This window comes from Phoxinus phoxinus, assembly GCF_949152265.1.
Source record: "Phoxinus phoxinus genome assembly, chromosome: 21".
Lineage (NCBI taxonomy): Eukaryota > Metazoa > Chordata > Actinopteri > Cypriniformes > Leuciscidae > Phoxinus > Phoxinus phoxinus.
Window position 1 is genome coordinate 12393511 of NC_136896.1, and position 24754 is coordinate 12418264.

Consider the following 24754-nt stretch of genomic DNA (forward strand, 5'->3'; position numbering starts at 1 on the left):
CTCAGATTTCCTTACGTCCTGTCCCTAACTAAATATTTTGTATTATTATCGTCATCAAACTTATTTAAATAGCTCGTGAAAGTATTTTATTGGTTATGTAAGTATTTAAAATTGTGCTTACAATAAATAATATTTATACAGAGAAAAATATGACGCACGCATTCACATACGTATTTCGAAGTTGCCGCGAACATAGAAGTAAATACATAGAACCGTTATGGCAATAGTTGCTCTGCTGATTACAGCGATACGTCTACGCGATCACTATATTGTATTAACTTGTTTTTGCCATGAATGCCAAATGTTTTTGCGTATTGCAGATTGTATCAAATAAAAAATGAATGAAGATTAAATGTTTCCACACGACAGTGCTGATGTGATGTCTATGTACTTACATCTACGGTCTCGAAGCATATGCGTCATCTAGAAGCGCGCAAGTGCCTTGTGGCTGACAGCAGATAGTGAGCCACACGGTTAGTTCATGCTTTTAGGACAATCCTTTACTTTTCCCATTTATTGAATTAATACGATGTCTTCGCTTCTTAAGATGGACAATGAGATCAAGAAAAAGGTAAATTTCTCACCGCTTACGTTATTTAAATAAGGAGCACTCAGATTAACTGTTTGTAGTTAGCTTGCTGCTAGCCGGCTTGTGCGTGATTCACCTCGTGAGCGCGTTAGCCAACTTTTACACGCACATATGCTTGTAAAATCACTTATGTTGTAAAAGAGAAAATTCATATTGTGGCAAAGTATTTGTGGATTATACATATCAAATCGTCAGGGGAAAGCCAGAGCTCCCACATGCTTGGTATGAATGTGTGTGAATGAAGCGTGTTTTTAGCACAGCAGCATGTTGCTGCGGGAGAAATGCATAACTGCTTCAACCCCGATTTTTACATTAAATCTTTGATTATGTTTGCAAGGGATTACGGTGAAGATCGTGAATTAACAAGTCATGGGATAACTTAGTGGGAATCGGCTCGATTATATGGTAACGTTAACTTACATGTTGAGCAACATTTAGCGTCCTACAATAGAAGGGCCACTAAATGTTTTATTTATTTTTCTAAAAGCGTATGCCTTTTAAACCCAAGACATTATAAATTGTGACACCAAAACTCTGATTGACCGTCTTGTGGTTTAATAGTTGTATATGAATATTTCTCATTTTGCCTATTTGCCAGGTTGATGCTTTCAGGGAACGAATTACAGCAGAGGTAAGTTACTGCACTTACCGATAGTTTATATAATATGAACGTTTCTCTGACAATTAAGCTGCTTACGGTTTAATCATTCAAATTTAGGCTGAAGACTTGGTTGCAAACTTTTTCCCGAAGAAATTGTTAGAACTGGACCAGTTTTTGAAGGTAAGCATTTAATCATAGAATATGATGCATTCTTGACATTTACTTCTTCAGGTGTTCTAAATAGCATTTTGATTGTCTTTTTTTTCTTGTCTTTTTAGGATCCCTCAATTAATATCCGTGAGCTGAAAGAAATTCATTCAGAGATCAATTTGACAGTGCCAGACCCAATTCTACTTGCAGACATCCACGATGGACTTGAGGGGGTAAAGTCATTTTAAGTGTCTTCATTCATCAGTCAAAAAGTTGAATGATGTGAAGTCTCTGAATAGGTTTAAAAAAAATAGGCTTCTGTTGCTTTGTGCAAAATATAATGGAAGATTGTTTCTGCCACGGAATAAAAAAAATTGATTCTCTCAATTCTGACTTTTTACCCCTCACAATTCAGAGTTTCTAACAATTCTGAGAAGTCATTTTTTCGCCTCAGAATTGATTTATGAATGTGGAACTGTGAGGAGGGGATAGAATTGTGAGAAAGTTGCAATTACATTTTTTATTCTGTGGTGGAAATAAGATTCCATACATGAAACATAAAGATCAGCCAGTAACCCTGAAATATTTCTTCAATAGCAAAATGCTAAAAAGAGGAAACTCGAAGATGGTGCAGGAGATGACAAAGGTGAGTTTTCCTGACGTAAGTTCGAAACGCATGGATACAGACCCTCCTCCATACATTACCCTATGTTTTCTGTTTGTAGTTGGCGGGACCAAGGTCTTTGTCATGCCTGGTGGAATGATGAAAAGCAATGGCAAGTTGGTGGAACTGATTGAAAAAGTCAAGCCTGAACTCAGAACTCTCATAGAAAAGTGCAACACGGTAGGTCCATGTAACCATAGTCTCAGACATACTCTCTCTCATTTAAAGCGTTCTGGGTCAATGTGATTTCTGTCGTTTTCTAGGTCAAGATGTGGGTTCAGTTGTTAATCCCAAGAATAGAAGACGGCAACAATTTTGGTGTCTCAATTCAGGTATGGTGCCACATCCTTCAGTTCTTTGTTTGCCTGTTAATTAATGGTCTTTCAACAGAAATTAGCAACATTTGTTATAGACTAGAAGCAGTAATTTGTCCCAGTTTATAGTTAATTTTGGTGTTTAAAAAGAAACATCAAGGAAGTTTTGGTCCTGTCAGGGAATGTCAAATGCAGAAATTGTCTGTTACCTGGTTGATACTGTTTGTCTTCACTATCCACAGGAGGAGACGGTTGCTGAACTCAGAACAGTGGAAGCGGAAGCAGCTTCTTTCTTAGATCAGATATCAAGGTACATCACGCTTTGTCAGACGAAGATTTACGTAATTTTTTTTCTTCATATTTAAATGCTATCTTTTGTAGGTACTACATCACAAGGGCAAAGCTGGTTTCCAAAATAGCAAAATACCCTCATGTTGTAAGTCATATCTCCAGTACACACATGGCATTTAGATCTGGCATACTGTTATTTCATATGCATAATATATATTTTGACTTTTATAGGAGGATTATCGTCGCACAGTGACTGAGATTGATGAGAAAGAATACATCAGCCTCAAGATCATAGTGTCAGAGCTGAGAAACCAATACGTAAGTTTTGCTGTAACAATAAATATAGTTCTGCATATTATTTTGAAGATTCTTTGTTTAGATAGTATGTGCTGTCCTAGGTGTTGTTGTGATTACTGATTTAATAAAGCAAAATTGTCTTGCAGGTTACATTACATGACATGATCCTGAAGAACATCGAGAAGATCAAGAGGCCGAGGAGCAGCAATTCTGATGCTCTGTACTAAGATCACCCTCCCCTTTCGTTCTTGGCCCGTTGTTCCACCATTTGGAGCTAGCTTTAGCCTTCAGATGGTTCTAGAGCAGTCCTGTCACCCATTATAACCAGGCCAAGAGTGGGACCGCTCAATCAGGCCTGCTAGAACATGCCACTTAAGATAGAATTGTAAAATATGGTCACTATTTTAAATCCTTTCAAATTAGCCCTTTTTGATTTATCTTTTGTTTCTTAGCGGACAGTGTAAATGTATAAAGGCAGAGCCTGAACATACGTCCTGAGGAAACTGTCTCAGATTTGGTTTTCTTTAATTAAAGAAACGTTTCAACAATTTTTTTTTTTTTTTTTTTTTGCAAAGCCAAATTCCATGTAGCTCTGTTTTTAAGTTTATTTCCAGTGTTTTTGAGCTTCATTATGGGGTTACGTGAATGTGGATCTACCCTTAATGGTAGGTTTCTCCGGTCGAGAAGCGGAGAAGCTCTTATTGATGCTGTATTTCATTTAAGCAGTTTACGTTGTTCATCTGAAATGTTCATGTAGGCTAAAGTGGAAGCAAGGTGGTTCATCTGCAAGATTTTATTTTTGGAGTGTGAACTGACAGTTCAGAGAGACAGTGTGAATATTATATTTTCACCTGAAATGACATCAAATTCTGGAAGCTTTTTAAGGTTCTTTTTGTCCAGTTTTAAGTGTGATAAATTACATTTTGCTGAATAAACTATTATTTTACAATACATTTAAGACATGGACGTCATTAACTGTTCTTGTTGTGCTTTTGTCCTGAATATTTTTACTCTGTTCCATATTAAAGAACTTGCATTGTTGTAGAACTGCAGTCCATGTATGAATACAAGTAGATACAACTTTACACCACAAAAAAAAAATAGGCAAGTACAAAGGCTCTTTATTTCTCTTTATTAAAGCAAACTGCTATGACAAATTATTTCCATTGAGTTATATCACCTGAATTGTTTAGTAGTACACTAACTCAATTTCATATACAAATGTATTTGAAAAAGAAAACACCTCGTATATAGAATAACTCGAACAGCAAGTAGATGGCTTTTCCAATATGCTGTCCCAGTGTGTATTCAGTCATTTGTGCTGTTGAAATAGACTTAACATCTAGTCTTTACATGATAAATGAGAGAAACTGGAAAATAAGTTTCAAACTACAAATGTTTTTCATATGTACACAATTTGTGTAAATATGGCATATGCTTGAACAAATCAGAAATTAGATATGCCTTGCCTTAGTGTACCTATATATATATATAGACTTGCACTAAAAAATGCAAGACATTATTTGGATTTTTTTTTTTTTTTTTGCCATTTCTAGAAATTAAGTAAAATTAAATTTTACTTAAATGGATAGTTCACCCTAAAATGAAAATTAAGTAGTTTTGCAGAATTTCCATTAAACAATACCGATACATGAAATTTCATTACTTATACCCCCCAGAACACTTGGAATATACAGCATCATGTCGCATGGGATAATACTTTGATACTTTTGTGGCTTTTAAAAAAAGCTTGATGCTGGTCGCTATTCACTGCCATTATATGAGTGATTCTATAATTGGAGATAAATTTAGCATTAAAAAAAAAATTATAATTAGCCAAAAACTTGACTTGCTAGCATAAATGCTAAGAGCACATGGCACATATTAAATCATGAATAAAATACTTTTAAACAACCCACTGTGTGATCAGTGATACATTTTGTTTTCCTTTTGATATTGTGGTAACAATTTTGACGGTTTACAAAATAACTCTTGGTGTCCGAGCTTTTGATTAAAATATTTTCTCAGAGAAAGCACCCATGCCTTTCAGTGCTTCACATCTTATCAGTGAGGGAAAGTGGCATAATTTTTCTGCATAGTTGTGGGAGATAATTACACCAATTTAAAGGCAACTGTAACAGTGACGCAAGATTTATAAACATACATTCATTTATTTCTAAAGGTTATTTTTAAACATTTTAATGTTGTAGAATTGGGGAAATGACTATTTATGACTTATAAATAAAATAAATGAAATATTACAAAAAGAAAAGTAAAATAAAATATTTTGATTATACAATGATACATAATGGAAGAAATACGCTGACAAGAAGAAATCGTGATTTTCAGCTTTAAGACACTTTTTTACAGAAAATTACAATGACAGAAATTGTTATGGCCTGTAACATTGGGTGACAAGAAAAGAGAAGAAATGGCATACGGCATTTGAACAACGCTAAGGTAAATGACTAATTACTTAATTTTAAATTCAGGGTGAACTATCCCTTTAACGTCCGTTATAATCTATCCGTTAACAATTGCAAAACAACATGTGAAAGTGTTATTATAACCCTGGAAATTCTGTGATCTTCACAAAAAGCAAACCTAGAAGAGAAAAAATATATATTTAAAACCAGTTTGAACAAAACACTCCGGCTGCATCTGAAATCGCATGCGATAGCCTATGAGACAAAAGTAATATGTCCGAATTCACAGTATACTTTTTATCAGTCGTGGAGTAATTAATTAATCAAAATAAGTACCTTGGCTACTTAAGAGAGTATGAGATTTCAGTCAAAGCCTCTGTGAACCGTTAGATCTAAAATAATACTGCCATATTTCTTTGTAGTTGCAATAATTTCCAGCAGGTGTCAGCATGGAGGAATAGGATTTAATGCTGAAGCAATTATGAAAACTTTTTAAACTTTAAAACAGTGGTAAAGTTCACAGATAGGACAATGGCATTTGTAACTTTAACAATATGTTTACATTTATTTCTCACTCTCAGTGTAAGAGAGCTAGGAAGCTGTTCTTGTTTATATGGTAAGTGATCATGTAGAACGATTCTGTGAATATAAGTACCTCATAGAATATAAGCAGGATGCAAAAACTCCTTGGGGACTATTCCGATAACACCGTCTATCTCCCCGACCCACCATCCATGGATGTTGTATTCCTAGTTTAGAAAGACAGAAATACAGATCATTTTGTGAGGATTTGGCCAATGAAATAAGACACCAAAGTAAAATAAGTGTCACAAGTTCACATAAGTGCAGAGTAACCTTATGTGTAATTCATCACATTAGAAAGTGTAGTTATTGTTTTAGAATTAAAATACAGAATATAAAACATTCAGAAAGCAAGGAGTGCAGGTGTAAAATCAGTATCCCGGTGTTTTTTTGGGTGTAGGGATAGTTTAACTCATAAAATCGTATCAAACTAAGGCACTCGAGAATTTAAGTAGGCTAAATATATAAAAAGCCTTTATTTAGTCATGGCTTAGGCAATTAAAATTGTTTAAAAAAAAATTTTTATGAATAAAACATTCATATATTGTGTCCAACTGTATATCCGTATTCAGTCTTGTCACAGAAAAATCTGCTGAACGAAGAGGTGTTTACTCAGTTGCATGTCTCAGCGGGGCCTTTGAACTGCATGTAAATAAATATAAAAATGTTTTTAATACAACAAAATTGCATGCACCTGCATACAGCCATTCAAATGCAAATATAAATGTTAATTTAAATCTTAAAACACCAATTTAGACATTTCTATGGTAATTAAAGAAATATGATGATTCTGTTGTTAAGTTAGGGGACTGGTGATTGGAGAAACAAGGATTTAACATTGGTGCTCGGATGCACAAATGCTTATTTGAGAACTGGATAATACGGTATGCCATTTTTATGTCTTGAGCGAAGCAGAAGAAATCCCTAATTCTTGTCGTGAAGCTTCTTGTTTTCCCAGCGTAACATTCTCTAAATTCTCTCCTGTCCAAAATCAAATAAGAGCTATTCCAGGCCAAAGCTCTTCAGAGTAAGAGTGGAGAGAGCCCCAGATCTAGCCTTTAATGAATGAAGACTCAGGTGGACAGGGGGTTATAAATGAGGAGATTAAAGAACACAGAGATAGACTGATCGTGAAAGACTGAAGTGTTTTAAGAGCTTTAGTATTCTAGAAGCGCACACTGTACATTTAGACATGATGAGCATGTCATCCATCCACTGCCTGCTGAGGAGAGTAGGAACTAATTACCTTCCTCTCTTTAAGCACACCCACAGTGCTCAGAGCCTAATGTAGTCCTCAGCCCATGCAGATGAGCCGCTTTAATGATGCTATACGGAATCAAATCCATCTGGACGGTGAGCTGAATGCCGCTGTGGCATCAACGCCTCGGTAACGGTACATCTGAGAACTTGAGCTCTTTGTTTGAGAAGCACACAGCTATGCAGATGGGGATTGTTGGAGGTGTAGATTGATGCTCTTATACAACAGTTCAGTAAACAAGAAGTTAATACTGAGTAACTTACATTTTAGACCTAATATTGCCAGAAGGGGTCATACACAATTACACGGAGAGTTCTGCATTTTAATGTCCAGCTTTTCTATTGTTTTTCTATGCAAACATGCACTAGACTGGATGGACATGTTTGACTGTTCCGTTCATGTCTCACCATTTTTGCTGCATCGTGTGCGTGTCACAGTGTTCTCAAAAAACGTGACACTCAAGTAAACAGTCATTTTTTTGATTCCACTGTCCTGCGTTTAACATTTTTCAACGCACAAGCGCAAAACCCCCAGGTCCTTCACCCTGAGCAACCGCATTGTTCCTGAATGAATCGTTATTTGAACAAATCAATTAATAATTTTCGCTCAATCCCACTGTGATGGACAGCTGATGATGCTCCATCTCTCAAAACTGTGTCCTTATTGTTATTTAGATTATGAATGTTGTAATTATTTACTAGGAAATAGTGAAAATGGATTTAGATGGTGATTTTTGATGCAGCCAGTTTTTTTTTTTTTTTTCTAAATCTGATTTATTTTGAACAGATCAGTTGAGGAAATGATTCAATGAATCCCTCATAAAGAAACTCACTTATTTAATTACAGAATGAATCAGTGTATTCGAACAAATCGATTGAGTTAATGATTCAATGACTCTTTATATGGACCATTCATCATTAATCAATTGAATCTGATCGATTTTTGAAGACAGCATTAATCTTTTGCTGCTTTTGATATCCCACAATGCTGTGCGTTCCATTCCATGACAGTTAAGCTAAAAACAAGATGGCATCTAAAAGTTGCGGTTGGCGGTCAGTATGTGTGCAAATGTATGTTTTTGACCAACGTTTTCCACTTTGATGTCATTTCTAGCAAGAAATTACTATTGTAGCAATTAAATTGCACGTCGCCACCTACTGGTGCAATGATGTAACCTACAGAAAGAGTCAATGGAAAATAATTTCTGGAACACACACAGACAAGCGTTAAAACAGTGAAAAGTCCCAGTCCAGTTCAACTGTATATCAGCAATCTTAGAATGGCAATCAAAACATTTTTTGTAAAATACTCCTCGAAATCACAGGTGCCCATGGCTAATGAAGCCATTTGGAACACGCTGCACCTCCTCCCATCCAACACGCCTCCTCTACCCCGCCTTCCTCCCCAACATGTGTAACTGTGGGTTCAAACAGAGTACACACGCAGTACAAGAAAGAGAGTCAATACATTCCAGTGCAGTCCGTCCCATTTCGATGACTCGTGTCCTTTTCATTCCTGCCTCATTTTTCCTGCCTCTCAGTATTAGCAATCTGCTTTTCGGCAATGCATCTGTCAGCTAGAGGCATTTGGGAGACATCCAATCTGCGCCTGGCCGTATAGAGGTTGTTATAGAGATTTACCCGAAAGAACTGCATGGGACTGGGATAATGGGTGGCTTTTCGGGAAACTGCTCTGTAACAGGACAGGATCAGGTGCGTCTCGGTTTGGTCTAGGTCTGGTGGGCAGCTGTTGTGAAAGTGAAGTGCGTCGTTGCGATGGCGCTGACCTCCGCATGACCTTCTCTGGAGGAAGGCGGAGTTGGCACAGGGAGCTATCAAGAGTGTGTGTTGCCATGACAACACCTGCAGTGTGCCACTGATATCATTTATTTTTCACTCAGGGGGGCGGCTGGCAATGGTATTCAGATGGGCCCATTGCTCTCCAGCGGCCAGGGGACAGATTGACAGCTAATGATGCCTTAAAAAGGAGTGGCTTAACCTGAACAATATCATGACAGGCTCAAAAGTGACTCCTGTCTATATTAACGCCAGAATACCGAGCTCCCTTTTTTTTTTTACCGAGCTCCATTCTATAAATTTCCCCTCCAAGACGACACGCTTTGCATGCACGCCTCCTTCCTCAATCGTGTTTTAATCATTTCCCTTATTTGCAAACTCTCCCTCGGTGCCCACACGCATTAATTTTTTCTGTTACGAGTAGAAACGCACACACACACACACACACACACTGTGGAGGCAGGAGACATGGTAATAAGAATGAGACATGAGGCCTCTGCCCCTGGCCACCAGCTGACTGAGGTAGGCCTTGGGAGTGATGGAGCGCAGGAAGTCTCTCATTGCCCCGCCGCTGAACCCGGCGCTCGGGTGCTACAACCCCCCTCCTCCACTTTTCCTCTCCTGCTTCTCTTTCCTTAACTCGCATCGTAAAACATCGGCTCCACACGCTCAGTGCTGCACAGGGACTCACTCATCCAGCCATCTTAAAAGACAAACACCAATACGTCACGTTGTTTGCTAGTCCTAAGCAGCAGACACGGCAGGTGGCGAGCAGGTATTGATCTGCTGCCCGAGCAAAGACAGCCGTCGTTCAATTGATCTCAATCAGTGCATTTCATTTGCATGTCATTTTCATCTTAGCTAGCCATTAAGAACATGTAGTATTAATATTTGTTTGGCGTAGTCAAATAAACCGGAGAGGAAACGCCACAGGCCTTATTTAATCCCGAATCCTCGGCATTCGAAGGTGCGACATCAAGTAAAAATGTGGAAGACCCAATAATCTGCCGTTGTAAAAGTACACTTGGGGATTACTGATGGCACTTAAACTTAATAGGCATTTAAAGTGGATTGTGTATGCTGCTGAGAGCCTGTAATGATGGCTGTTTATGTGGCCTCCCATTTATAATAATTATGCAGAGTGTGAGGGGGGGCGGCTGCCGTGCAGTTCTGGACTATTGGCTTAGGCTGAATAATGACCTACTGTAGTTGACCGGGAGATGACCGTTGCCTTCTGCATGACCCCAGAACCCCAGACTCACCCCCTGATGCCTCTGCTGGTAAATAGAAAGCTCAATATGTCTATACAGCACCTCTGCGCCTATATTGCCACAAAGAAAGCCGGCCTTTAGATGAGTCTGTGAGAATGAGTTAGAAAGGAGTGTCTATTTCCACTGGATTTTCCTTTTCTTTTATGGCACCTTTTTCTTTTCTTTAGGCATTTTGTAGGAGACTGACCCCCTGGGCGGGAGGCCAACTGGAGCCGTCATCTGTCTGAAGTTTATTAGGATGTGTCCCACAAGGGATAACAGTCACAATCACCCTTTTTTGTCTGTGAGAACTGCACATTCATATGCAAATTCACATTTATGTCTACCTGTAAAAACCAGCACAGCGGAAGATGAGAGAAAGACACATAAAACATACATGCCTGTCAGATTAAATAGTAGTCTAAAAGCTGTTGACCGGCTTAAAAGCAAGCAGAAAAACATAAAATGCAAATATGTAAAATATATATTTATCAATATAAAATAATCAATAAAAAAATATATATAGTAAAATGAGCTGGAAACTATATATCCGGCCAGGTTTTCTACAGAAACTATCATGTATTTGTTTAAAAAAAAACACTACATGGGCCACCTAGCTTGAAAAACCTTACAAATTTCAGCCAGAAGGTGGCAGTAGTGTCTACAGCCATACTGATGGAGCATCTGGATGTTAACAGTGGGTTGGCCCTTGTCTAGACTGGCATCCAAGATTCCTGGTTTCCAGCCCCTTATGGTGAGAGTGTAGAGCACATTCTGTAGAAAGGCCAGGGCTAAATGAAAGAAAGGGATATCAGTGGGCTTGCATGTTAAAAGGAGTCCTGGAGAAGTCTGCCTCCATTTTTAGTGCAATAAATCTCATTCCAGGATTTTAAGGGGATTCCACTGGGAATACTGGCATGTGTTGGGTCTGACCTTTGGGAGTCATGTACTTTGAATCTAGGGGCATAAATTAAGAGTTAGGAATGCAAAAGGATGGCATGGTTGAAGAAGAAAAAAGAACGGTTTAGAAAAAGTCTCCATGGGCCCCTTCAACTATATATGTAGGAACAAACTGAACACAGCAAACCAACAAGAGCGCAAAGAGCGAGAGTTACAACAATAAGACAAATTAAAGTAGATGTGTTGCATGGTAGCGAACATGTAATGTGATTAGAGCAGGAAGAAAAACACCACCAAATATCTTGCTGTCCTGCTGCCGTGATTCTTCAGCCTTGAGGATTGAGTGGGCTGTTCAAACCTGGCAGATGGATGTTGGCGTTCGCCACTATTTCATGTTCAAGTGTTCTGACTGAGGAGCCATGCGGCATGAGAAAGGAGACCATGGAGGCAGGGGGAGGCTGATCTGAAGGAAACGGGGAGCTGTTAGTGCAACTATCGGTGTTGCATGCTAAATTAACTCTGGATTAATCACCAGAAGATTAAAACTGAACATTGGGTTTAGATGAATAACTAGGCAATGCAGTCCAGAACTTAAAGGTGTACTTCACCAAAAAGGAGATAGGTTCAAACCTGTATGGCTATATTTCTTTTGTGAAACACTAAAGAAGAAAATAATATCTTGAAAATCATATCTTCATGTACACCCGGATGCATGAATATGCAAATTAGTCCCCGCCTCCACTCAATCGCACCAGCTCGGACTACCTGATCCATTCGGTCAACTGTGGCAAATGCTACACAATGGCGAGTTGAAATATGGGTTTAATTCAGCCATATATGTTTTGAATCGTTATTTGAATGAATCAATTATTATTGATTCTGATTCAGAAGAAGAAGAGCAAATCATACAGGGTCGTCTACAAGTTGATGTGTCAGAATGGTAATGTGTTTTATGTATCGCTCACTACCACGCCAAACAAATACCGCTAACTGATATGATTAGCCTTTAGTTATCAAACAGCTAATAATGTGTTGCTTATGTTACACAAACCATGTTCCCATTCGCCATCTCAAAGTCAGCATTCTTAGAAACGCTTTGAACATCTTTGAAGCTCCACCCCGCACATTCAAGGGATTGGTTACATTTTGTGACTGTAGGAAACAGGGGCAGTTTCAAACCATGTTTTTGAGACTGTTGGTAAACTGCAGTTTTAAGGAGAAAATACTCAGCAATGGTGTTGACTGACTGATTTTGCACATGGTTTGTCATATTAAAAACACCACATAGACCTATAAACAACATAACAAACTAGATTTTCACCCCAGGGGGTCTTTAAATTTCCTTTCCATGCTTCCACCTGAGCATAAACAAAATACTCCACTAATACGCCATTAACTATTTTGTGCAGGTGCTATCCAAAATGCTTCCACATATTATAGATACGTGTAGTGATTTGTGTAGATGAGCCGAATAGCTGTTTATTCACTGTAAGTGGTGGATCAATAAAGACTGATGAGAGAGCTTTTTTTAATCTGTACGCTCTGCTTACACCAGTGCTGTGACAGCGCTGTCGACCTCTTTGATTTGTGACTTCACAACGGTCAATCATAGCGCTGCCTCAAAAACCTGTTGGTTAGAGGAATTGATTTAGCACTTTCCACGTCTTTATCACCTTGTAATTACGCTTGGTGTTGACACAAATATACTTGGCCTCCCCTCCACGCCTCTGTGCAGCAGAATTTATGCACTCAGGTTTTATGACCGCTGCTTTATGAGTGGGACCGCTAGAGTTAGGCTTGAGTTCTAGCCAACAGTCTATATTTCATCCAGTAAGGTCAACGTTCCAGGGAAGGGAACACCCGTAAAACAAGAGCAGGAGCCCCACATTGTCTGAAACGATTCTGAGGACGCATCTGAAGAGGTCTAAGAGATTTGAGCGATACAAGTGCAGCCGTTTCGAAAATATTGCCATCAATAAAAGCTATTTCAATTACATGTCAGTCACAGAGGGATTAAAAGTAAGAGCTGATAAATCTACTTGTCTGAATATAATAACAGCTTGATGACAAAATCAGAGACATGCTCCAGCTATCTGAGATGGTTAGACTCATTGTTTATACAAATTAGAAATACGACATGAGATAAAAAAAATAAATGATCCGCGTGCACATCCTCGCCATGTTTTGATAGCAAACCACATCGGATGTTATATATTCTCACTGTTTATTGAATAACAGAATCAAACCTGTTTCAGTTGTCCTGTTTTTTAATCCGGATTATATGGTTCATTAGCTGCCATATCTGTACATTTCATTAATGTTAATTAAATATCAAATATCAGTGTCAAACATGATGGTGGAATTCTTTCTTTAACTTAAACGTCATCATGTCGTTCTAAACCTATATAATTTTTTTTTGAAGTATTTTGAAGAGTGTTTCGACAGTTTTTGTCCATGTAATGAAAGTCAAAACAGTTCAAAACAACATTGGATCCCATTGACTTTCATTGTATGGCCTGAAAAACACTGAAACGTTTTTGTGAGTTGCAAAGAAGATAGAAAGTCACACAGGTTTGAAACAACCATGACAGTTTCATTTTATGTGAACTATCCCTTTAAAACATTGAGCTCAGTTAAAGGCAAAATTAAAACATATTGATCCTTTCAGTGGTGTATCTTTAAGAAACCGCTACACTATGCGTTCCTGCTAACACCCCATTTGTAAAACACAAAAATATATAGATCAAAGCAAATGTATCAAATAAAGTGGTTTGCTTGGCCGATCACTCAATTTTCCAAGACTCAACTACAGCGATGAATCAACAGCCTATTATTGAGAATGTGCCTGTGTGGCCACAGTATTGCAGTGGTCTACAGACCACAGATGTACAGTTTTCTGTTATGTCAATACAACATGCTACAAAACAGGCTCAATTTGTTGACTGCAAATCTCTTGGATATCTGTACGGATAATCTTTAGAAATGCAACTACTTAGTTAGAAAGCTGATATGCTATTCATCTTTTTCTAAATTGTGCGATTCATACAGAAAAATCAACAGGAATAAAAATCTGTAGAAATAGAAAGCCACAAATCCTGATGCATTATATTTTGTAAGGTCTTGTTTGCAAAATGCTACAATAAGAATTTACTGACTAAGTGAAGACCATCCCAGCTTTGTCATTTAGAATAGAGTAAATGAATAGCTGCTAAGAGAAAGTCAGTGTGTATTGACCGATATGACTCATCTTATGGCCAGCTGCGTATTATTCATCATTAGTGAGGAGATGGATAGAGCGAGATAAGGAAAAGAAAATCAAAAAACATGCAGAACGCTTCAACCAACAAATCAGCCAAGGACGCAGCCAACGGCGCTGAACTAGAAGTCTGACCTTGTGTGTGTGTGTGTGTGTGTGTGTGTGTGTGTGTGTGTGTGTGTGTGTGTGTGTGTGTGTGTGTGTGTGAGAGAGAGAGAGATGGAGGGAGGGAGCAAACACAGACCTTGCTGAGGATGTAGATGATATCTCCTCTCTGGAAGGCCAACTCATCGGGTCTGTCCGCTTCACAGTCCCACAAGCCTTGGTAATAGTTTGCATAATCTGAAGAACCTTTAATTTAAAACACAGAGATTTATAAAAAAAAAAAAAAATTTACTCAATTCACAAACCCTCCACCCGGTACATAAAGTACTCACCAGCTTTTTCACTAAACTCTTCAACGTTGTCAGAAATTTCATCATCTGAAAAATACAGAGGTTATAGAAAGATTTAAAAAAATTGCCATTGCTGGGGTTTAAATGTAATATATCTTTTGTCACCAGTCTATTCACTCTAAGAAAAAAAGGTATAATAGCTGTCACTTGGGTGGTAACCTTTCAAGGGTGCACCATTCTACCTAAAAAGTGCATATTAGTACCCCAAAGGGATACCAAAAGTGTATATTTTAGAGCCTAAATTGTACATATTAGACCCTATTAGCTTCTTCTTCTTTTTTTAAGAGCCTTACAGCTAATACAACTTATCTTGTCTGTCAATTAATGCTATATATCTTCCTCACAGATTTAAATTCTGGATCAACTTTGTGTACCTCTGAACTCTTTCATAAGTAAATTAAACAATATCGGTGGTGCTGGCAGAACAGTCAACTCCCGTTTGATTTATAGGGGAGGTGCCAGGCCGGGTTAGATGGCTAGTGTGTTTCAGGCAGACAGGCATTGATTCTGGGCGTGGCACCTCTAGGTCTATGAGGTGACAGTGATAGCCCAGCTTTCTGTCTCCCACATCCATCCTCACGCTGTCAGCCTGCCGATAAAACCACCGTCCAGCAACCCTATACTTCCCACAGCACGAGCTTGCCCTGAGCTTCCAGGAACAGCATGAGGAAAAAACCTGTAAAGCTAAAGTAGCCCCTTACCATATGCTTGAGTGCATATGGTAAAATGCGTATAAAATATGTGTTGGAATCTTTTGTATAAGCCTTTATTTAAAAAGCATAGAGATTTTTGTCAAAGTAAATTGTTCTAAATCCTGAAAATGTTCAGTAAAAATAAAATTCTCATATACATTTCCAGGGTAGTGTTGAAGCGTTAAAGAAGGTAGCGTATTATATATATATATATATATATATATACATACATAATACATATATTTATTAATTTATTTATAGTTCCATTAACGGTTCAACACTTCTAGAAATGTATCTGAAATTGTGTGTGTGCATATATATATAATATACACACACACTTGTATACACCAAGGCTGCATTTGTTTAAAAATACAGTAAAAACAGTAATATTGTACAATATTATTACAATTTTAAATAGTCTAACTGTTTTCTATTTTAATATATTTTATTTAAAATATTATTTATTCCTGTGATTTTCAGCAGCCATTACTTAGTCTTTAGTGTCACATCTGAACATTTATTATTATTATTATCAATGCTAAAAACATGTGTGCTGCTTAAATACATCCTTGCTGAATGAATACATTTCTTTAAAAATCTAAATCATACTGAACCCAACCTTTTGAACAGTATGATACACGATTACATATACATGATTTATTTGATGAGATTAGTTAATATGTGACCATGGACCACAAAACCAGTCTTATGTGTAAAAAAAAAAAAATTGAAACTCACAAAAATAAAATTTTGATATATTTAAGGTAAGATATTTACAAAATATCTTCATGGATCATGATCTTTACTTAATATCCTAATGATTTTTGGCATAAAAGAAAAAATGATAATTTTGACCCATACAATGTTTTGTTGACTATTGTCACAAATATACCTGTGCGACTTATGACTGGTTTTGTGGTCCAGGGTCACATATATTCAGCACTTTTTAGACAATGTCATAACAGGACTGCTCAGCACTTTTCCAAACTGAAAATCTGAGAGGCACAAGAAGACAAGAGAGATGAATGAAGGACGGAAAAGTGAGAGAAGTGGTCACTCGATCCGCCATCTGTGGCCAGCTCAGCTGCCCAGCACACATGGCAAAGTAAGGTGAAAATGACAGCACTCCAGAGTGATGTATTTCTCCTCAGAGGTCTCATTAGGTCCTCTGAGGGTCCTGCTATCACTTTGGGTGACCAGATCTTGATGCATATGCTCTTATTGATGGTGTTCAACATTGTAGACTTGATGGTTATAAGTTACAACCTCAGTTGCTTTGCTCCACTAAAAGCCCATCAAACACTGATATCAGTATTTTAAGCTAGTGATCAAGGTAATCACATGCACATACGTAGGTTTATCCATCAGGACAATCCAATAACCTTGTTTTTGTTTAATGGGCCAATTCATGGTTTTACTATACCTGGAAGCTCTTCGTAAATGTCCTCTTCGTCCTCTTCTTCATCTTCCTGAGTCCCTGCTTGGTCCTTCCATTCCTCGCGGCTGCTTTGAGGGGTTTGTCCCAGGCTCTGAGTTGTGGCCGGTAAAGATGCTGGCCCAGGACGTGGTGGTGGTGGTGTGGTAGCTCGTTCAATGTCATCATATGTCTCTTCCTCTTCTTCCACCTCCTCTTCCTCATCATCATCAAAGGGGATGAAGTTAGAGCTCAGATCTTACAGAGAAGTCATAAAAACAATCATTAACATCTAAATAATGAAAACGGCAGAAGACAAATCAAGTCGAAATGCTTATATTTAATGCTTCTCTATTACAAAATACATCGCATATGTTAATCTGAGTGAAAAGTTGAACTTTACAACAACATCAAACAAGAATTTCAGATTTACTTGGTCTTGGGGTTTTTTCCTTGGTTAGTCACAATTTTGCTGTAATGACAGTGGCACTTGAGCTGCATTTATTCAACAAGTTATATATAAGAATATTAAACTTCACAAATTTGCTTTTTCAAATGAGTGGTATACAAATTAGTTAGTTAAACTTCAAAATCATTCAACTTTGTTTTTTTTCCAGGTTTAAATTAAACTTTGAATGATCTTCGGCACTTTTGGACCCCACTAAAGCTTTGGAGAATTAAAAAAAAATTAAAAAAAAATAAAAAAAGATCAAATAATAATAATATCAGCAATCTACAGTAACTGCAAAAAAAAAGAAAGAAAACAAAAAGCCAAATTAGACATTTATTACAGTTCTAATACTGAACGATGCTTGTGCCATTTGGCTGTATCCACATGTGCGAAGGGGGATGGGGAGGGAGAAAACTATCTCAGGAGTGTCTATTACTTCCCGCAAATCAGAGGGCCGCATTGAGCCCATTTTAGAGTGGCGAGGGTGCCTCAGATCTGTCTCAGATGGAGTGAGGGCCTGATTGCAGGTGACTGAGCTCTGTAACACAGGCTATCGTATCCTCACTGCCTGGATGCCAAGCAGGACCAGATCGATGCCCCTAAAGGATGACCGGGCAAATCCCAATCAATTTCCTGTAAAGAGCGCTGCGCTACGGGGAAGAGGAGGCAGCCTGAGGCACGTTGGACTCAGAAGCTCAGTGACGTGGGGCATGAGGAGGTCTAGAGCCCATCTTATTGGCTGAGCCAGAAGGAAAGTTATTGGTATGCCTCTTTTTATAAATCTGCCCTTTTCACATCAAGATGATCACCGTTGTGCTTGGCTCAAGTCAGATGCATTCAGCATAATATAAAATATGGTATGTATTACAATAAAAATGTATTTCATATCTCACATACCCTTAAGAACGAAATTGATCTGGTCCACCCATTCCCTTGCCTCTCGGGGACTGCTGGCAGTGAACTGTAGAGAGAAACTATCATTGTTGATTTGAAGGCTATTCTCATTCTTCATGGTAAATGACAGCAAGATGACTGAACACAGCTACAGTAATGAGCCATGTGACTGCGTTTGTGTGTGTTGAACCTGGTAAGAACGTCTTCCAGGAGCACTCATCTCGAAGCATGAATTCTTCTTGGAGTCCTTGCGTAAGCTGGGGACCAACTCTGCACTGTAGCCGTTGATATAAAAGGAGCCTTTCTGCGCCTTGTCTGAATTTAGAAGACAAAATCCAAAGGTTCTCAATATCTGTCTTTGATGTTTATGAAAAGACTTGTATACCTCTTTCAACGGGACAGGACACACCTTTCTCACCCCCAAAGTAATAAAATATGGTGTTGTTCAGAACGCACCATCGCTTTTGCCATTCCGTGCTGAAGAAACTGTGATCTGAAAAAAAGAAGAAAAAGATTAGAAATGCTTATGGACCTTATGCAACGTATGATGCACGTGTTTTTCTAAGATTCCTACCACGTCTTTTCTTCTCCAAGTAGCCTTGCTTTAGAATGTTACTCAGGTCCTGTGCAGCCACCATAGGGATCTCTTCAAAAACTGTCAATCAGAAATCAAGAGAAAAAATGTTGTGAAATTATGTTGTAATGTGACACATAAGTAGTAAGAGCCCGTTCACTCAACGATAACTATAAAGATAACTATAATGATAATATTTGCGTCCACACCAGAGGACGATATCGTTCTGTTTAGCACGTGCTGCAGATTGGTCGTCTGGCTCTTTAAATGCTCAAGCTCTTTAAAGGAGGATGGATTCGGATTGGCTGTCAATGTTTTTAATCGTTCATCATAGCTGCAAAAAATCGTTCTAAAAGTGATTCCAACGCTATCGTTTCTCTGTGCCGTTATCGTTATAGTTGTGGTGTAGACTCTGCTGTTCTTTAATATTTAGAACGATTTTTAGAACTAGGCCTATATCTTTATCGTTATCTTTATAGTTTTAACACATAAGACATATTCAAGCCCATAAGCACACAAATATTTTATACTCTTATAAGCCTCTTGTGCTCACCAAGGCTTTATTTTGATAAAAAAATACAGCACATATGTGATATTGTAAACTGTTATTACAATTTAAAATAAATAAATAAAATAAAATATAATTTATTACTGTGATGGTAGAACATGCTCAAGCAAGTTTTTATTATAGAAGGAACAAAGAACTGCATTTATTAGAAATATTATTTATTGTACGATCATTTGTTAATCATTGTGTCCTTGATGAATAAAATAATTAATTAAAATCAGACTAACCCCAAACAATTATTTGTGTTTGTTTGTGTGTGTGTGTGTGTGTGTGTGTGTGTGTGTGTGTGTTTATATATGTGTGTATGCACCCTTTAGCTTTTGCACACCTAAATTAACATTTACCATTATCTATATGGTACAACCGATTCATTAGGCATTGAGGAGAAGGGGCCAAGTCATAAAAAAAAGTCCCAGCACTGCTAATATGATGACAACTGTAACTTACAACTGCACTTAAATCTGCACCCACGCATCTATATTTAGCATGTTTTCTAGGGCATATGAGAGTGGCAGCGGCGAACAATTTGCTGCAAACAGAGAAACGAGACACAAATCCTCACCCTCGCGATCCAGCTTTCATCAGCTTCAAACCTCAAGGGAGCGTAGGCGACAGGTGGGCCTCTGGGCACACTACCAGACTTATTTAAAACTCATTTAGACATGAGCAGATGCTTCCTTGCCTGCACGCTGATGTTCAAGTAATCTCTGTGGTATCTCTTCTCCTTGAGCTAAGGCTGCCATTCGATGCATAAAACAGGCAATGTAGTCAACTGTGCAGGGCTGTCTAGGACTTGTCATTGGAAAAAATGTTAAAAGAACAACGATGAGTGCAACTGGGATGTGAGCGGTGGATATAACAGCTTGGAGAATCTAATGCCCCTATAAATAAGACTCAGCTCATCAAACGCACCCAGTCCATGTGACATCACCACTGAGCTCTGTAGCCTGCCATGTTATGTGTCCAGTTTATCAGACAGATGACCATCTCAGAGAGGAGCCCTTTGACCCTCACTCACATTCACCAACACACATGAACCTTCTCTGCACACACGGTCACATCTACGTCGTCATAAATACAACTGAACTACACACTGTTTGTCAAGGGTATGTTGATGTATCATCGAAAAAAACGAGGCCTCAGTCCAGCCACTTCTCTGTTAATTTTTCTCCCAGTGCGCTTTCGTCCTGACACCTTTTACTCCCCTCATCCATCCACATCCCCCTCGGTTCATTTATCTAAAAGGTCAAGCCCCGGTAATAGTTCAGAAGAAACAGAATAAACAGACGAAATGTGAGAATGGCGTACAATTAACAGTCTCTCTAATCTTCACACACCTACTGACAACCTTCTTCCTCAGGCCTTGCTGTCTGACCCCATGGTGCGGTCAGAGACTTAAGCAACGGTAAAATGAATGACTGAACACAAATTCGCCATTCTTCACAACCCACGACCTGCCTTTCTGTGGAAACTAAACAGTGGGCGTGTGTCTGGCCAGTCACTATATTCGTGATTCTTCCACAGGGTAGCAGTGTAACCAAACATTTCACCTTCAGAAAAAAATGGCATGTTTTTCCTTTCTGAACTGTCTCCAAGGAAACCCAAGATTCTGATTGGACGAACAGATTCAACTTCAGTCATTTCTTTCAAACCAATCAGAGCTTGATATTTTTAAAGCCACAGAGGACAAAAAGCTGCCAAAAAGGCAGGGGAAAAAATCAAAAGGCCGAACCATATTATATTTCTGCCTGTTTCTTACATTCGGTCAGCTTCCTTTGGTTCTCCATGTTTTTATAAACCTGCACATCATAAACACAATCATTTACCTCTGCAGAACTAATAAAGCATCATAAAAAATGCACGTGGAACCGGTCTTGAGGATTTTCATTTCGGCTATAAATTGCATTTTTAATTATTCAGAGCAGTGAGGTTTCTTAACTCTCACCCCTGCATTCCCCCTCCTTAATTAGCATAAGGCCAATCATTCCCATTTAAATGTGCTGTGGATGTTTATGAATATTTCAGAGTGTTACATCACCATCGTTCTCAGAGGCTTTGTGCCTTTTCCAACTTCATTCATTTTGTTTTCTCATGTTGTTCGGTGCCAACATCAATTATTATAAAGTATTCCGTGATTTAAAAAAACGGAGCATCAAATTGTCTCAAAAAAGAAAAACATAAATCAGAGTACTTATATATTTAGTTTTCGTTAAGCAGACGTCCAATTCCGAGCTTGATTTTTGTCAGTAACTCATCACAAGAGCCACACAAAAACGAAGAGATGTGGGGAGAGGAGAAAGGGAGCGAAGCAAAGCTAATGACTTTCCTCTAGGCGCTCTCGGCGGCTGCTAGACGCTTTGTGGTGATGCATGGCGCGGCCTCTGCAATGTGGCAGGCCGAGATTGGTGGAGTGAGGCATTGAGCGTGCCACGCAGAGGGACGTTCATCAGTGCCACGGCAGCAGGAGAGCGGGGACTGATGCCACGAGAAGAGCTCGGCGGGATACCGGAGAACCAAGAGCCTCCCTCCACCTCCTTCTAAACATGGAGGTATAGGCACAGCTCCAGGTCACACTACTCCTATCACTCCACAGCACACTGCCTGCCATCACCAATGTGCGGCAGTGTTTACTCCTCACGGACTCGTTCGGCAGAGAGCCCTTCTGTAAAAATGACATCAAAAACGGATTTGACAGCTAGAGCAGCAGGTCTCAAATGAGTGGCAAACAAACAACCTCATATACTATTTAATTAATTACCATTCGTCATAAGCTCATATCAGGTATTCATATCGGATAATAAAGCTGGGCTCTGTGCGCATTTAACATCACCAACACGCAGAATATTACGCTCACAGGTGATGTTATGAGCACAGCAGGTGATCCAGCTATAAAAATCTGATTGATGTTGTAATGATCTGAGGAATTTAATGCAAAAAAACATTAAATAGCATCAGTTGAGTAGCTAGCTATGGATGAAAGATACGGCACAGTCAGTAGGGACAGATGCTAAGGTTTGTCAAAAAACTAAATGTAGTTAAATGTACACATTTAAGTTAGTTTTCATTTTCTTTATAATGCCTGACTAGGGTCAGATATGAGGATGTAACGATACCCTCATGTCACAATTTAATATATATATCACGACACTGAACTCACAATACGATATTATTGCAATACTCCAAGACATATGTTGTTAGGTTAACCAAAAATTTACTGTTGATTAAAATGCTAAATTTGGGAATACATTGGGGGTGGAAATGAAAAGGCTTGGTAACACTAGAATACAAATATTTGTAAGCTGAAAATACACAATTATTTTAGACGAATAAGTTGCACTCTGTCACTGATATATTTAAAATAATGTAACTTTTACTGGTAACATTAGACATTTAGCTTCAGGACCCACAAATATTCCCCCATTGCATTATTATTATAGTGTAATGTACTGACACTAAAATTATGAAACTTTCATTTTTTATCTTTTAGCTGAACTACACACAATAAAGATTATCACTATCCACGATACATATTGTTGCATTTTTGTATTGTGATATATTTTGACACAATACATTTTGTTACACCCCTAGTCAGATAACAAAAATGTTGCATTTAAAAATGGTATCTTTTACAATATATGGTGGTGTGCATGTTTTTTTTTCTTCTGTTTACGACATTTGCAATGATCAAAATGCACATAATTGATCAAATTATTAAATATCTTGGGAAGATTGAGTGACTACATTGCCGATTTACCTTGACATTTCCGAATGCGACCATCGACACAATACAGTGATTTACTGTAGATTCAGTGGACACAAAAGTCAAGACCACTAACATATTTACACTATTGATTAAATGAGTCCATGAAGGATTACTAACCAATCATGTGATCACATTTGCATACTGAAGCAATATTGCACTGCAAAATATACTGCACCAAATTCTACTCTGGCCGGCACAGATAAGCCGATAATGAATATTAAAATGTGATACTATTTTGTCTAAATAAATTAAATGAAACATTAAAAAAAATTATTGGACACTACAACCAAATTCAGTCAGCAAAGTGTTATAATGTATGAAAATGGGAATTTTGATATTTGCTAAAGATTATATTTAACAATTTTTATTAAATTATTAGCATTTTAATGATTAACTTTAAGTGAATGTAAGATGACGGCAAAGGAAAATTTAAAATTGTGAAAATGAGCATGCACTATTTAATATCTATAACATACACACACAATATATTGATAAATTAAAATAAAATCTAATTTCAACCAATTACTATAATGCAACAAAAAGACATGCCTATACAGTACATAAACAGTGCGTGAAATCTGCATCATATCGATGCCCTATCCATGTCTTCTCAGCATTGTTCTGTTAGCATGGGACGCACGGGCCTGAGGCTGACCTCGGCGTGAACCTCAGAGATGAGGTGAAACAGAAGGCACGAGGGTCCCTGGGGGGCCGAGGAGAGAGGCAGGGGAGGAATGCTGATCAGGGAGAGACGGAGAGACCGGAATTACTGCGCTCTCCTGTACAGCACTTGATTAGAAAAAAGGAGAACTCTGAGCATCCTTAACCCCCCATACCGCACACCAATACGCAAACTGCACACAGAGAACAGCAAATTGACACATTTTTCCTCATTAAAGGCAAAGGCAGTGGCCTCTGTGCGATGCCTGCGCATAGCAAACATTAAGAGGGTGAGAAAAAAATGAAGGAAAGGCATTAGAGAGGGAGGGGTGGAGGGGGGGTGAAAGACAGAGAGAGAGAGATCCCTAGGTGAATGGCTCACTTGAACATCACCTCTCTAAATTGTCCTTAACAAGAACTGATTCGATTTGAATGAAAAGGATCTGTTATTCACAACATGAGACCTGAAATCATGCAGCCCCTGAACAGTTTTGCAGTATTACTTATTATTTACAAGATTCCAGGATGGACCTTTAGCCGGCCTCTGTTTAACGGCGCAATTGTGGGCTTCACACATGATGTGGGAAACCATTTAACATGCTTTAGTGCCACAACATTGTTCCTTTACTGACGAGCCGCACCGTACAAGAGGAGAATTTATAGCCTGGCAATGAGCAGGGAAAGCAAAGGGGGTCCTCCGTTCAGAGACCAGAGCTCTATAAATTTTACCCCCATATATTATGACATCCATTCAAAAGTTTAACTGCAAATACTATAATCCTGAGATGGCAGAGAGGTGGACTGGGGTGCGACAGCCAGAGGAGATATGACTCGAAAGCAGTGTCATCATCACACACGGCCGCAAAGAAAAATGAGTTCGGCGAGATGTGGAAATATACTTAAACTAGT

The 24754-nt window shown here is 38.4% G+C and overlaps 2 protein-coding genes across 2 annotated transcripts in view; one reads left to right on the top strand and one right to left on the bottom strand.

The window, feature by feature from the left end:
• Positions 1-222: 222 nt before the first annotated feature.
• On the top strand, positions 223-4347 carry psme3 (proteasome activator subunit 3). Its single transcript, XM_079595272.1, has 11 exons — positions 223-571; positions 1188-1220; positions 1308-1370; positions 1469-1573; positions 1938-1986; positions 2066-2184; positions 2268-2336; positions 2561-2628; positions 2700-2754; positions 2841-2927; positions 3053-4347. Exons 1-11 carry the CDS (start codon positions 530-532, stop codon positions 3131-3133), a joined length of 771 nt encoding a protein of 256 aa, XP_079451398.1. The 5' UTR covers positions 223-529; the 3' UTR covers positions 3134-4347.
• Positions 4348-5242: 895 nt separating this feature from the next.
• Positions 5243-24754, bottom strand: part of skap1 (src kinase associated phosphoprotein 1) — a 29824-nt gene continuing 10312 nt past the window's right edge. Inside the window, exons 5-13 of the mRNA XM_079595271.1 lie at positions 18855-18935; positions 18690-18773; positions 18471-18595; positions 18284-18347; positions 16945-17193; positions 14812-14856; positions 14619-14725; positions 5988-6081; positions 5243-5510 (exon numbers count right to left, since the gene is read on the bottom strand). Of these exons, the coding sequence (XP_079451397.1) occupies positions 5989-6081; positions 14619-14725; positions 14812-14856; positions 16945-17193; positions 18284-18347; positions 18471-18595; positions 18690-18773; positions 18855-18935 (848 nt within the window). The 3' untranslated portion in view covers positions 5243-5510; position 5988. The remainder of the gene's footprint in view (positions 5511-5987; positions 6082-14618; positions 14726-14811; positions 14857-16944; positions 17194-18283; positions 18348-18470; positions 18596-18689; positions 18774-18854; positions 18936-24754) is intronic.

Coding starts and splice junctions, on each gene's coding strand:
- psme3 (XM_079595272.1), top strand. CDS start 530: ATGTCTTCGCTTCTTAAGATGGACAATGAGATCAAGAAAAAG. Junction 1,221..1,307: donor GGGAACGAATTACAGCAGAG/GTAAGTTACTGC, acceptor ATTCAAATTTAG/GCTGAAGACTTGGTTGCAAA. Junction 2,185..2,267: donor TCATAGAAAAGTGCAACACG/GTAGGTCCATGT, acceptor GTCGTTTTCTAG/GTCAAGATGTGGGTTCAGTT.